General features: G+C 43.5%; 1 protein-coding gene across 2 annotated transcripts; it reads right to left on the bottom strand.

The window, feature by feature from the left end:
- Positions 1 to 891: 891 nt before the first annotated feature.
- ccdc177 (coiled-coil domain containing 177) lies at positions 892 to 9,359 on the bottom strand. 2 transcript variants are annotated; one of them, XM_037977633.1, is made up of 4 exons: positions 8,722 to 9,359; positions 2,880 to 6,100; positions 2,388 to 2,553; positions 892 to 1,428 (listed from the first exon to the last, which is right to left on the bottom strand). In XM_037977633.1, exon 2 carries the CDS (start codon positions 6,086 to 6,088, stop codon positions 3,554 to 3,556), a length of 2,535 nt encoding a protein of 844 aa, XP_037833561.1. In that variant the 5' UTR covers positions 6,089 to 6,100; positions 8,722 to 9,359; the 3' UTR covers positions 892 to 1,428; positions 2,388 to 2,553; positions 2,880 to 3,553. The 2 variants fall into 2 exon arrangements, with proteins under 2 accessions (XP_037833561.1, XP_017274212.1); XM_017418723.3 differs by lacking the exon at positions 2,388 to 2,553.
- Positions 9,360 to 14,573: the final 5,214 nt, after the last annotated feature.

The following is a 14,573-nucleotide window of genomic DNA, read 5'->3' as shown; positions in this document are numbered from 1 at the left end:
AGGACTTGCCTTATTCGTTGGAGGTATTTGGCTGTGGCTCCTTTCCTTGTGGCCTCATCGAGGTTGCCATTTGCTTGTGGTATTCCCAGGTACTTGTAACTGTCCTCAATGTCTGCTATTTTTCCTTCTGGGAGTGAGATCCCTTCTGTGTGGTTGACCTTCCCTCTCTTTGTAACCATCCGACCGCACTTCTCTAGTCCGAATGACATCCCAATGTCAGTGCTGTAGATCCTGGTGGTGTGGATCAGTGAGTCGATGTCTCGCTGTCTGTTGGAATGCTACTACTCAAGTAACCCTAGTCAGAGAGGTTATATATATATATATATATATATATATATATATATATATATATATATATATATATACACACACACACTCTGGTTAAAAAATACAACATGACAGCACCCAAAATTCAGACATTTGGGCTTTAATTCTGAACAACAGGGTCCTAAGGCTGCTGAATGTATCAGTCCATGAGCTAATGTAGCATTCTTTCCCACCAATATGTTATTTTAAAGAAAGAGTTGTTTTATAAGCCTGAAAAACTTTACAAAACAGGCTCTTGTTTGGCAGGCCATTAGCCTAGCCTGGACTAAGACTTCTGCCCTTTTCTTCACACTCTGTTCTCTATGACTAATAGAGGACATACAGGGTACTATTGATAACTATTTGACAATACATTACTTCAAAAGTGACCAGACTATCCCTTTAGCTAATATTAAGATTATTATTACTATTACCAGTAAGTTTTTATGTTGATATTTATTTGCTTTTTCTTCCAGAAATGCTACTTGACACTAAACTGCAAGACATTTCAGTATGTTTTAGCCACTGTTACACTTTACATTTTCTAAACAATAAATCTACAAACAACAAAGCAGAAAGCAAAAAGGATCCAACTCCATCTTGAAAATTAGTCTTTATTTGCTCTGACTCTTTGCTTGGATTCTTTCTTGCACTTGAAGAGTTGATGAGAACGGTGATCTTACAGATGTAACCATTTCATTACGCCTACATGAACTCTAAATCTTTGTCCTAACGCCTGCAACTCAGAGAGGGAAGCAAATAATCACAATGTACAAATGTTTAATAAGGTCACACCAGAAATTACAGATAAAACGAAGCCCACGTGTAAGAAGAAGGTAAGAAGGAACATAGAGGACTGGCAATGTGCCGTGAAGCTAATAAAGCTGTTTTGAACCTTGTCAACGTGGATTCAGTGATGCAGATAAAAGGCTGCAGGTTCTTCCTCAGGTCCTCTTCTCTGCAGCAGAACTGATTGTAATGTGAAATATATATATATATATATAAAAAAAGAGTAAAAACTTTGATATTGGTGCATTTCAGCCATGGGAAAGTCTGCTTCATTTCTGATGATTCTCATTGGGAGGATATGTTCCGTCATCTTCTCCCATTCATCAACAGGACCTGCAGCAAATACAATACAAATGCAATGAGAGGTTGAGATGAGTTCATTTACTTTAATCATACTGATGATTTTTCTGTGTGGAGGAAATGTTAGACACTTTATATGTTCAGATTTTTAAACAGCCATCTGATTATTGCCTGCAAAGGTGGAGTGATAATGTTTTTGTCCGTTTCTGTGTGTGCTTGTACCAAAATATCTCATGAACCACTGGATGAATTTGAATAAACTCACAGAAAGTAATCACTGGATGTACGTCTACAACTGATTAACTTCTGGAGTCACCTCAATTCAAGATGGAAGCCACGGTTAATTGACATGACCTAAGAAGAACGGCTGCAACTCAGTCAATTTTACAGATACTGAGCTAAAGTTTGGTGTGGTCACATGAGATTTCGCAAAAAATTTTCAATGTTGGACCAAAACAGCTACAACTTTCATCACTTAACATAAGATTGTTTTAGTTTTAAAGTCTAGCATGAACGGTGGTGGGCGATATGCAGTCCTTCAAGGAATGCTAGGCCTTTAATTAAAAATTGTATTATTATATTTGACAATATAACACAACTTTAGCCATAGCTTTTATTCACTGACAGGTTATACTTGAATGATCTAAGTTTACTTGTTAAATAAAGCTATTGTTAGATTTTTGCCATAAACTGACTTAAGCTCTTTCATCAAACGAGAAAAGTTCATTTCTTTTCTAAATATTCGGGGGAGTATTCAGCGCATTTTAAATTGAATTTTCTGCATTACTTCATTACTTACAGCAACTTTTCTGACTCCAAACATCGACACACACAAAGAAACTTGATTCCTAACATAAAATGTTTATCTGTAACTTAGTGCAGCCTAAAATGGAGTCTTTTTCTATTTAGACTCCAGCTGTACCTCCGTTTGTGTCATTTAATGGTGGCCTTTCTGTGCAGTTTTTTTTAAATTTGGGAATAAATGTTGCAACCTTTCAGTGTCCTGGCAAATGCCTGCAGGGCAGCTTTACTGTCTCATCCTGTCCTCCGCCACGATTATCTGCATGGATCAGTGCTCAGTCAGCCAGACGCTTGCTGCTCTGATGCTGCACTTTAAATTACATCACAGCCGTCAGCAGGTACGAGACACGAGGCTGTCTGAAACGCGAGCCGAACAGTGACAATACAGATGAATCAGAGAAGATGAAGAATGATTCAGACACATGCCAAACTACAGAATAAAACACCCCAAATAAGCTGCTTGAGGCCTAGCTCCTTCCATGCACTCTCCCTGCACCTCCATCCTGATTTGCATCGCTATGGCAACGGTTACATTAGACGGCCAAAACCCATGCATATCTCTCCCTCCCACTTTAAATCTGGGACATTGTGGGATTAAACTTTTTTAAAACTGGTCCCTAGATTCCATGCTCACTCGTGGGTGAAAGGGAGGGGATTGTATGAGCTGTGACAGAAACACATACCTGTTGACTCTGACAGGTTCTCTGCGCTGCTGTGCTGGGAGCAGTGGCGGCAGCCGAGCCAAGCATCGAGTGTCTGTCCGAGCGCTTCATTGTCTGCTTTAATCTAAGGCGGAGAAGAGGAGCAGAGGCAGTCCTGCTGCAGTATCCAGCCGCCTCTGCTCCTTCCTGCGCTGCCGTATCAGCGCTTCCAGCCCCGGGCTTTATGTTTCCAAGCTGTATGTGCATTTGTCAGTGTTCCTACAAAAGAGCACACCATTTGCGTTTCCCCTTACGGGGAGTGCTCCCTTGAAAGCCTCTGCAGTTGTCATGGAGTTGTGCTTCCAGATTTACAATGGCTCTTTTCACTCCAGCGCAGCTTTCTGTCCGGTGGCTGAAAATCATGGAGCGCAGGGCAAACAAACGAAGAGAGGAGTCATGTTCCCGCCAAAAGCAGCTAAGTGTCACGTCTTCTGTGCCACGGCCACAGGCTTTTCTGTTAATGAATAACAGCTTAATGCACCATGATACAAAACTGATTCTGTTCGCTTTGATAGGGATCTATAATAACGATGGTTAAAAATGTGATAAAAATGTTTCTGGGTAATGATATTTAAGGTAAAAATAACACTGAGGAAGCCTGCTGAGTGACGAAGGCCATCATGAAGGCGTAAGGAGTTCATAACAAAGTGATGGAATTATTTCTCATCAAGACTGGCTTTGAGCTGAGCTTCCAGGGCCATCTTGTCAAAAGTGCGCATGTTGGTCTCCTCCCGCACTTTGTCCCTCACGTGAAAGGAAGCTCGAGCCACGGAGCGAGCGCTCTCCAACACCGCCTTCTTCTCCCTGAAGATCTGCTCACTCTTCTCCAGTTTCCTCTCGATGGACTGGAGCAGCTCCAGGCGCCTCAGCCTCTCCTCCTCCTCCACACGCTGCCTGTTTAGCTTCTGGAGTCTCTCCTTCTCCTGTCGGCTCTGGACGGCCCGCTTGGCTTTCTCCTTGGCCTTCTCCTCGGCCACCAAAGCTGCCTGCTGGGCTCGTTTCTCGGCCTCCTTGACGCGACTCTCCAACAGCTGCTGCTGTTGCCTCTCGCGCTTTTCCGCCGCTTTGCGCGCTCTCTGGATCTGGTTCTCCTCACGCTTGGCCTTTTCTTTCAGCTCCTGCCCTCGACGTTCAACTATCTGTTCATAATTCTCAAGAGAGCGGCTCAGCTTCTCATCTGCTGCCCTCCTGGCCTCGTCCCTCTCCTCCTGCTCTCTGCGGGCAATTTCTTGAATCAGGGCAGCGTGACGTCTTTTCTCAGCTTTGTTCAGACCTCTTCTCTCCTCCTGGGCTTGGTGCTCCTTTTCCTGCCTCTTCAGCTCAGCCATGGTGAGTTTCTCCTTCAGCAGCAGCCTCTCCTGCTCAAGCATGGCAGCCCTCTCCTCTTCCAAGGCCTTCAGGTTCTGCTCCTGAAGAGCCTTTTTGTGCTTCTCTTCCCGCGCCGCCTGCTGTAACCTCAGAAGACGGTTGCGTTCCTGCTGCTCTGCGAGCTCCTTCCATCTCCCCTTTTGCTCCTCAGCCTGCCGCAGTTTGGCAGCAGCAGACTCTTGCTCCTGCAGACTGAGCTTCTGCTGACGAATGAACACCTGCGTCTGCCAGACTCGCTGACACTGCAGCACAGCGCGTTGTTTCTCTCTGTCCTCCTGCTCGCGCCGCAGCTCATCCATCCTGCGCTCACTGTCCCACTGAAGATGAGCCACGTAGCGGGTCTGACTCATGATATCTTCCTCCTGATATCTGGCAAGCATCAAGGCCGCAATCTTACGATCGCGCTCCGACACGGCCTTCAGACCTCGCCGTTTCACCTCTTTCACAATGCGCTCCACCTTCTGCGTTGTCTGAGGGGAGTGGCTCAGGTCGCCGAGGCTGAGACTTCGGCCCATCAGAGAGTTGAAGGTGGCCAAAGTGCGAGCTCGGGGACTGGAGAACTTAGCCCAGTGATCTCGAGCGCCATCCCAGCTGTAAGAGGAGGAGGCACCTGACTCCGATGAGGTGCATGTAGTTGTCGTCGTGGTTGTAGAGGTCGAGGAGCAGATGGGATCCATCCTTCGCTGCAAAGATTCGAGTGAATGGCTTTTTCCTCGCATCTTGAGATGAAATCCAAGATGTCCGTTGTGCTGTGAGAACGGCCCTCTAGATATTCCGTTTATGGGTGTGCTGGGGCTCTGAACTGCAGGCTTCGACATGGATGTTGTCAATGTGGTGTTGGCTCTGGGGAAGGAAGGAGGTTTAGGTGTTGATCTGGGGAATGTGTTTGAGGACTTCCCACCAGAAGACTTCCTGACCACTGGTGAGGGGCCAGATGAGAGCGGCCGCGTGCTTTTTACCTGCTCAGGTGGCTTTGAAGGCTTGGCGGAACTCTGAACTCCACCCTTGAAAACTGGTGTAGAGGTTGTGGAACCTGATTTTGAGAATGGGGCCGATTTTGGGGAGGTACTAAGAGTGGACGCTGGGTCTTTTGATTGAACAGTTGCACCTGCTCTAGAGGCTGGACCTGATGCTGTGGCTTTAGAGGAAACTCCTCCATCAGGGACTGAGCTGGGGGCTGCTGGCCCAGATTTAGGAGGTAGACTGAAGCCAACTGTGACTTTCTCCACAGAGGATGAAGATGCACTGCTGCTGCTGTTGACTGCCGCCTGCAGAATCCTTCTCTTTTCCTCTCTAACAATCCTCTCTCTTTCTTCCCTGCACTGCCTCAGCTTGGCGTGTCTGTCCCTCTCGTAGACTTCGAAGAGGCCCGTGGCGACGCGCATGGAGTGGCCCGGCGCCTCTCGGACGAAGTCGGCAAGCGGGCGGGGAAGCAGCTCCACAGGTTTGACCCCACATCGAGCACATGCCTCCAGAGAGCGGGGGCTCGTCAACACGTAGCGGCTGCCCTCTGCAGCGGGTGAGTCGAAGTTGTACAGGTCCAGGTGCAGTTTGGGGGACAGATCTGTGTCAGCCTGAGTCTGTGGTTGCTGAGGTGCTGGCCCCTGCGCCGTGACCTCTGGCGCCCCCGGAGTCGCAGTGTGGCAGGGGCTCGGCTCTGAGCTGCCGGTGGGCGGCGTCTCGAATCCGGCATCCCCTTCCTCTTCTGTTGTTGTGCCATCGGTCTGTTCTGACAGTCGAGGGTCTTCAGTGGCCACAACCGGTGTGTCGAGGTGTGGGCCTTTACACTTTGTCTGCTCCTCAGCCTCCGAGGGGTCAACCATAGTTGGCAAAAACTACAGGAGGAGAGACAGAGGAGGGGCAGGGATTGATAGCAGGGTAGAGATTGGATGAAGGGAAGTGAACAAAACAGTGGGAAGAGGTTTCAATTAGAGAATTATAACATTCAGTCAAGAGCTTATAAAGATGCAGTCTGTGGGGGGAGGGTCATGCTGCAGGTTTAGAGATGCATGCATGCATGAGCACATATTCATACACTCAGTGATCTTACACCAGATGAGACATTTTCCCCCTCTAGGGAAGTGAAATAACACGCAGAAAAACACCATCGTCCTGTAAAGGGGAGGCTATTTTTGGCAGAGTTACTAGGCTGAAAGAAATTGATTACTCAGAGACATATTTTTCACTCTATATCACACAGTCCACCTACAAATTCCTTGACCTACAAAAGCCAAGGCAATTTAGTATAAATTATTTGATGTTATTTTGATGTGGCGATCGTGCTTTCTGTTGTTAGGTCTCTTAACAGCAGGGGAGTCTCTGCTTTTTTATTTTACAGCTGAAATTATTAACTAGGCACAGCACAGTGCCGTCTCTTTTTTAAATTTATGCAAGCTGGTCTGTGTTCTGGCTTCGATTTCGCTCTGATATTTCTTTAATGGGAGCTGGGACTGGTGAGAGCTCGGAGGACTGTATTTAGGTTTTAGACTGTTTTAGATGAGTTTCATTTTAGCCCTTATGCAGTTGAATTAGCTCCCCTGGTTTGTGTTTTTACAAAATGAACTCATTTTGAAGGCAATTCAATTGGTTTTTCTGAGCTGTCTCTGAGGTTTTAGTTAGTCGTTTTATTTGAAAAGCCTACTGTAGGGAAGCCCATCATTAGGTTTGTCACATTTATTTGAGGGTCAGTGTGCATGCATGCTGGGAAGCACGGGGTGATTTAGCAAAGAGTCCATTATATATTGTTTTATAAAGGTAATTTTAAAATTAATTTTTTTAATCTTTGCAAAGTCATAAAGACTGGACAAAAAATGGTTTGTGAATTAGTAAACAAAATGCACTTTTTCCCTTATATCAATGCTTTATGTGTCCTTAAAATAAAAATTTGTGAGCAAACTTTGTGATCAGATACAGAAACAACCATAGTGACTGAAAATAGGTCAACGGCTACGTCCATGGAAGAGCTGTTTGATGTGTTCAGATATTTACCCTCAGATTTCTTAAGTACGCAAATAAAAATATAGGCTACACTGAAACGGTAAACCTGCTGGTCTAGAAGAAGTTTGACAAAAGCTGTGTGTGTTTGAATGGGGAGTTTTCCCCAATATTTATTATCGCCAGTTGCCTTACTCGTTCTGTTTTATTTTGCATTTAGCAGCAGATCCACTTATATATCCACCAACACATCTTCTCTTTGATTCACCGCTCATCTGATTCCACCATATTTGTTCACCTACACAGACTAGAGCTAGACTAATGTAGGAATCCTGTGTCACATGATTACGAATAGCCAATCTCTTAACCAGTAGATCACCAGACAACATCTTGTTTTGCAGTTGTCTTTAAAATGATGAGGTTTTGGGACATATCGTATCTCTGGATATTTGTTGTTTTAGCAAAGAGATAAGGGAGACAGGAAGACTCAGCTTGTTGATTTTTTTTTCTTTTTTAGCAATTTATAAGAAAAGAGATGTCAAGCAGAACATCCCAGGGATGAGGCAGATCCAAGCGGAAGCATCTGTCTAACCTCAGATTGTCAGAAAGTGCTCATCTGAACAAACCTTGTCAGTTAGACATAACATGACCTAACACTGAACTGTGAACAGATACGCAGCATACAGGACACTTCTGTTACACCTGATGAGGACATCTCTGAGAGCCTAACAGTGAATCTTATTTTTCTACCATATTTGTCAACCTCAAAAATTCATCTATCTTTTAAAACTTTTAATATGAAATGGCACTACAGCAAAATAAATGTGAACAACTGTCAAAAAAGCATAAAAGAGCAGCTGCTAAAGGGATCTGGATGTCCAAGCAGGGAGTGAATTTACATAAACATTGAGTTTTTTCAACAGCTTTCAAGTGCTATTTTATTAAAACAGTAGTGCTGGATGCACTGTGGGGGTCAGGGTTGAAAATAATGGAAGCTTAATTTTTGACACGTGTCATACGCCGCCTGTGCTCTTTATACTTTTGTTAAGGTTATTTTTCTGTATTTAAATTTTTAACTGAAATATAAGCTGTATTTTACTTAACGTTTTAACTACTAATTGTTCAAAAACATTTTTTATAAATATTTGTGAGGTTCTACTAACCCTGATAACTAGGGGAAACTAAAAAAATGAACATGAACAAAAGCTCAGGACTCAGGAGGATAAGGTGTGGTCAAGAGGGGTCAGTGGGGGGGACAGCAAATTTATAGGGGGTGGTCAACGCCCCCTTTGCCTCCCCCCCTTGGTGTGCCCCTGGCTAACAAACAGTGAAGGACTAGACTTTTCCACAGCGTTCTCCATCAGCCCTGTGTCCTTACACACAGATCCCATTTTCCTCCTAAATGGATGTAAATATAAAACCAAGCTGTTTGACGCTGCGCTGCTGTTGGAACATGCTGATCCACTGATCTGATGGGAGCCCGGGAAATGGGCTCTAGTCCTGCGGTCTTGCATTCACTAACCTGCCAGTGTGCAAAACGTTTTCTGAACCGGTTCTTTGTTCCCCTTGAATCCGTGCGGACCCCCTCGCTTCCTGCATAATATCAGGTTTCAGGGGGAACGGCTCGGGCCGCCGATCCAAAGCTGGAGCATCACCTCCTCTCAGCCTCCAGCGTCACGACATCCACAGTCTGTCCTGCTCTCTCTCTCTCTCTCTCTCTCTCTCTGCGGGCGCAGCTCCAACCCTCACCAGGGCCTTGCAGTCCAGAAAAAGCCGAACCCGTCCAGGAAGTGGCTTCGACCGTCTCCCCGAACCGCAGGACGTCCTCCGATCGGATGTGATCGAGCTCAAGCGGAGCGCATCGCGTAAACACGATAAGGTGTCAGCCTCAGCATCCCTCATCAGCCTCCTTTAGCCCCGCCTGCTGCTCGCGGCTAAAAATAAAACCGGGCGCGCGCACACCTCGACTCGACATGCGAGGAAACATCGGACTAAAAATCAGAGGCTTCAGCAAAAATCGAGCAGCTCATTAGAAAGGATTGTGAAAATAAACCAGCCTGGAGTTTGTTTCTACTGCTGTGAAATTGTTGTTTATGTAAATTTTTAAACATTTATTTCAAAAAATAAACAGCATTTATCTAATCTGTACAACATGGCTCTTCACACCATCTTTACGAGCTGCCATCTGCCGACCTGAGCTTTCATTAAACACCAGGCTGTAATGAATACATATAGACACCAGGGGGCGGTACAGTGATACAGATATGCGCTTTGAGGGTTCTCAAACGTGATTGGGAGACCAGAACCAGAACCAGTTAAAGCTAAAAGCCTTTATTTGCCATTTGTACACTTCTAGTGTCTATAAAAGGTGTTTTACCACTTTATTGTTGTCATAAATCAGTCATTGGCAAAATAAATTGGCCTTTTTTGATAAACAAATATCCAAAAACTCAAAGTGAAATCAAGTAGTGCCAATTAAATTAAATTATGTACTGTAAAATACATGACTCCATTAATATTCACCCCCTTTAAAGCGACTGTCCTGATTTAACTCAGAGAAAAGAGGACTAAAAAGTACAAGTCAGGGGATGGATACAGAAGGATTTCCAAGGCTCTAAACATCCCCAGGAGTTTTGTTAAATCCATCATCAGGAGATGGAAGGAATATGGGACGTGTAAATCTACCACGAGCAGGCTGTCCTCACAGACTGAGTGACCGTGAAGAAGGAGAACAGTGGGAGAGACCACCAAGACTCCTGGGAGCTCTCTGAAGGAGGTCCAAGCTTCAGCAGGTCCGATGGGAGAGACTGAGCTACAACTGCTGCCCGGGTGGTGGGAGATAAAACCCTTCAAAAAATGCTCGGCCTTGAATTTGAATTGTTGCATTTACTCAAAATTTGACCAAAAAGTGAAGTTGTCCCAGAGTGACAGAATACAGAAAAACACTTTTAATTCTGTAAGCATATAGAGTATTATGTAGTATTATGTAGTATAGGCTATACTGTATATGTAGGCAGTATCAAGTGTATTTTACTTTTTACCATCTATGTAACAGCTATATAACAGAATTTTTTTCTTTACCTAACACTTCTCGATTTTATTTCTAATCAAAAATTTTTAAAACAACATGAACCCCCTTAAAGACATTTCTCAAAAGGAATGTATTTATTCATTTAATTGTCACCATTTAGAGTTGTTGAAAATGGACTAATGAAAAAAAAATGTAATTGTTGATAAAAAAAAACCCATTATGTTTTAGTCAATCATCAAAAGAACTAGTTTTAATTTGTCAAAAGGAAAAAATATAAAACTTTGTTGATTTTTTGTGTGAATGCTGGATTACTGAGGCCATGGCTGCAGACAGTCTGGTAGAGAGCATGAGACACAAGCGCAAAGCAGACAAAGCAGGTTTAATAAGTGAAACATAAAATGTGAAATGAAACCTCAGCAGAAACATCGCTTTGGAGATGGGGAATAGACCATCAAAGTGTGAAGCCAGCTTGAGGTTCTCCAGACGTAAAGGAACATCATAACCTGACCCTCTGCCCGACCTGGTAGTTGGGTGCTGCTGAATGGCGTCTGTTAGCAGACCTAACAGGCTGCTGAAGTCTTAATGAGGGCAGCCTGCGCTTTCCCTCAGCCTCAGGTCCTGAAACAGCAGTAGGTGCAGACATGGGCAGACGGGATGCTGGCCTTACGCTCCTGGATGAACAACACAGGTAGTTGGTATTTGTAGATTACATGGAATGGAGAGAAAACTGTGGCACTGGAGGGCAGGGAGTTGAGAGTGTACTCAACCTAAGGCAAGTTCTGAGCCCACGTGAGGAAGTCCTGGGAACACAGAGCTTGTAGCTTGGTCCCAACCTCTTGATTGATATGTTCAGTTTGGCCATCAGATTGGGGGTTGAACCCAAAATTTAAAAATCTGGTTAATCTTAAGTAAGGTGCAGAACTCATCACAAAAACAAGACACAAACTTGGGACCTCCGTTACAAACAATACCTGCAGGGATATCATGAAGACAAACCTTTTCCTGAGGAGGATTTGGCTCATTTCTTGAGCTGTCGGTAACTTTTCCGTGGAATGAGGTGGGTCATCTTGGAAAATCTGTCAATCACAGTCAGGTAACTTTGGTATTAAAAGGCAGGTTTCCCAAAGTCACGCTAACTATTCTCCACTTGAAATCTCCCCACCCAGCAGACTTTGTACCAGAGCATTTAGTTTCTAAAGTCCTCACCTTTTGTCATTCATTTAAATTGTTTTGCCATCCAGGGATCACCAATGCCCTTTCTATCATCCAGGAATGTTTCTGGTGACCATCACTGCGATGAGATGTCTGAAAGTATGTTTCTGCCTGACAAGCTTGTACCCAAACCAAGTCTTCACGTTGTCTACCACGTGGCATGCTCCACCCTTTGTCCATCCTTCGTCACCCTTGGTTCCATATCTCTATGGACTTCATACCAGGTTTGCCTGCATCTTAGGGTCACACTGTGATACTAACTGACTTCAGGAGAATTAAATCCTCCCAGAGTTATCCTTGGTTGTTTTCAATGGTATAAACTCCAGAAAGGGTGTCAAATTTACCATTCTATGAGCCGGGTTGATAGGCCAGTGTAAAGTTGAAACAACCAAACAACAACATTCACCCTGCCTGACGGGGATAAAGCCTCTTAGTCTCTTTGATATACTCAAGATTTTTGTGGTCTGTCTACACAATAAAAGGCTGATCTCCTCCCTCAAACTAATGATGCCATTCTTCTAAAGGTCAACTTTGCAGCAAGTAGTTTGCAGTTGTCACTGTCATAGTTTTATTTCAAAGTTGATTGCCGCCATGAGACGAAGACACAAGGTTTGAGATGAGCATCCCGCAAACTGCACTGGGACAAGACAGCTTCATTGCCTGAATTATCAACTTTAACAATTAATTGGAGTGTTTGGTCAGGAAAGTGCATAACAGGGGCAGAGATAAACAGAGTTTTAACTTTGAAAAGCCTGTTATGTTTTCTCCCTCCAGATCAACTGGGTCATGGGTGAAATCAAATGAATTAATGTGGGGCTGCAACGAAGCTGTAGTTTTTAATAAAGCCAAGGAACATTTGGAGCTGTTTGAGGTTCTGTGTGGTAGGCCACGTGGGTACCACAGAAACCTTGACTGGATCTTTTCCAGTGTTTACTGCAGTAAGAATGAAACCAAGAAATGAAACATATGATTAGTGAAATTTACATTTCTCAGCTTTCACAAAAGGCTGATTCTGAAGTCAGCATAACAAAACAAACTTTGACACGGTAAACGTGGGACCTGATTTCTTTGGAGTAGATTAGGATATCGTCAAGATAGGCAAATACAAATTTATTAATCTTATCTCAGAGAATATCCTTAACCCAAACCTGAGAAACAGCTGAAGCATTAGTTAGCCCAAATCACATGACTAAAAACTCATAATGTCCATTGGGTAAGTTGAAGACAGTTTTCTATTTGTCCTCCTCTCTGATACGAACTAAACGGTAAGTATTATGTAAATCAAATCTGGAGCAAACTGCAGCAAACGGTAACAGTTCAAATGTGGTTGTCATGAAAGGGAGAGGATATCTGTTCTTGATTGTTATTTCATTAGGGCCTCTGTAATCAGTACATGGCCTCAGAGACCCATCTTTCATGGAGTCAAAGAAAAAAACAGCTCCAGGAGTAGACGAGGATGGACAAACTAGTACAGTGTTCGGTACATCTGTTTTATAGTTTTCATAGCTTTTATTTCAGGAGCAGACAAAGAAAATAGCCTGCCTCAAGGTGGAGATAAACCTGGGAGTAAATCAGTGGCACAGTCATAAGGAATATGGGCCGGTAAAGATGTTGCCTTTTGTTTATTGAATACCTGCCTCTCTCTAGGCATATTAGGTCCAACACTCTTTAACTAGTTGGCAAAATCAATAAATGAGTATCATAGTGGAGAATACCTCTCTCCCTCAGCAATGCCCCACAGCTTAGCTCTCTCAGAAAGTAATGATATATCGTACTGTACAAGCCATTTTAGATTGTTTAATGGGAAAAGAAGAGGGTTGTAGTTCACATTACACTCCACGCAACACTACCAATGGACAACATTGGGTCCACCTGTGAATCTTTCTGGTTGTGGGGGATCTGGGGTTTCTTAACTGGTTGCAAGTGGCATAAAACTTGGGTCAGTATGGGAAACATAAGTAGAGTGGGATTTTGGAGAGGAGTTTGCAGGAGTGAGAGATAGTTTGTTAGTTTTCCTTAACTTTCTTTATGTCTTGAATATTCCCATTGAGTTCTGTGATTGCACGCTCTACACGTACTGCACCAATCATGTGTCAGTGTAGGCTCTCTAGTAGCCAGATTTGATCACACTAGACAGAGAAAGATTTTAAGGAGTTTATTACAAAAGTTGTTTGAATGTGCAAGCAGATGGGATTCAACTTTGTCACTCAACTTTCCAACAGGACTCTGAGAAATGGACAGATGAATTAGGTACAGTTAGGTTGTAAATAAAATAAGAATTAAGTTTTTATTTACCCTGGTTTGTCTTTCTTTGGGGTTTAATCGTATGCAAGCAGGAAGAGCTAAAAACTCAGTCAGAGGCAAGGATGATGTTATAGGTGAATCTTGAGTCCAAGGAATGGATGTGGCAGAGAAGACCCAGGAAATCCAGAGGTAAATCTATGAAGATAAACAAACTTGACTTAAGAACAAGGGCTTTGATCTGACATGGGTGAGGCAAAAATCAGACGAGACACAGTTCCTTGGCCAGTACTTGGAACATGAGCTTGGGAAAACTGCTGAATTACTGAGTCTTTGACCGCAGACAATCTGGTAGAGAGCATGAGATCGGTGAAATTTAAAGCTGAGCCCACAGGCACAGCAATCAGCTAATAAACTGAAGTGATCCAATCTGCAGCAGGTTACAGAAAACAGGAGCATGACAGATTCAAACCGTGGCAGCGGCCATTTTTGTATTTGCTAAAGTTGGTTAGCTGTTGCGACGATCATGAATGGGATTGACTCCAGAAGTTGTAGATGTCAGTTGTAGATGTTCAACCAATGATTACAATTTGGAAGTTTCATTAAAGTACTTCCTTTGGTTTATGAGGTATTTTGCTGACTCTACAGATCACACACACTAGCAAAAATAACATTGTCCGCCTTTGTCTTATGGTGTACTTACCGCAGGTCTACTAAGAGTATATTTCTGTCATCACACAGTACAGGTGCTGGTCATAAAATTAGAATATCATGAAAAAGTAGATTGATTTCAGTAATTCCATTTAAAAAGTGAAACTTGTATATTATATTCATACATTACATACAAACTCATATATTTCAAATGTTTATTTCGTTTAATTTTGATGATT

The sequence above is a fragment of the Kryptolebias marmoratus genome, linkage group LG10, assembly GCF_001649575.2.
Source record: "Kryptolebias marmoratus isolate JLee-2015 linkage group LG10, ASM164957v2, whole genome shotgun sequence".
Taxonomy (NCBI): domain Eukaryota; kingdom Metazoa; phylum Chordata; class Actinopteri; order Cyprinodontiformes; family Rivulidae; genus Kryptolebias; species Kryptolebias marmoratus.
Note: the sequence above shows the minus strand (reverse complement) of the source record. Positions and strands in the feature narration are given on the sequence as shown.

Bases quoted from the DNA above. Each gene is read 5' to 3' on its own strand.
- ccdc177 (XM_037977633.1), bottom strand. From the start codon at position 6,088: ATGGTTGACCCCTCGGAGGCTGAGGAGCAGACAAAGTGTAAAGGCCCA.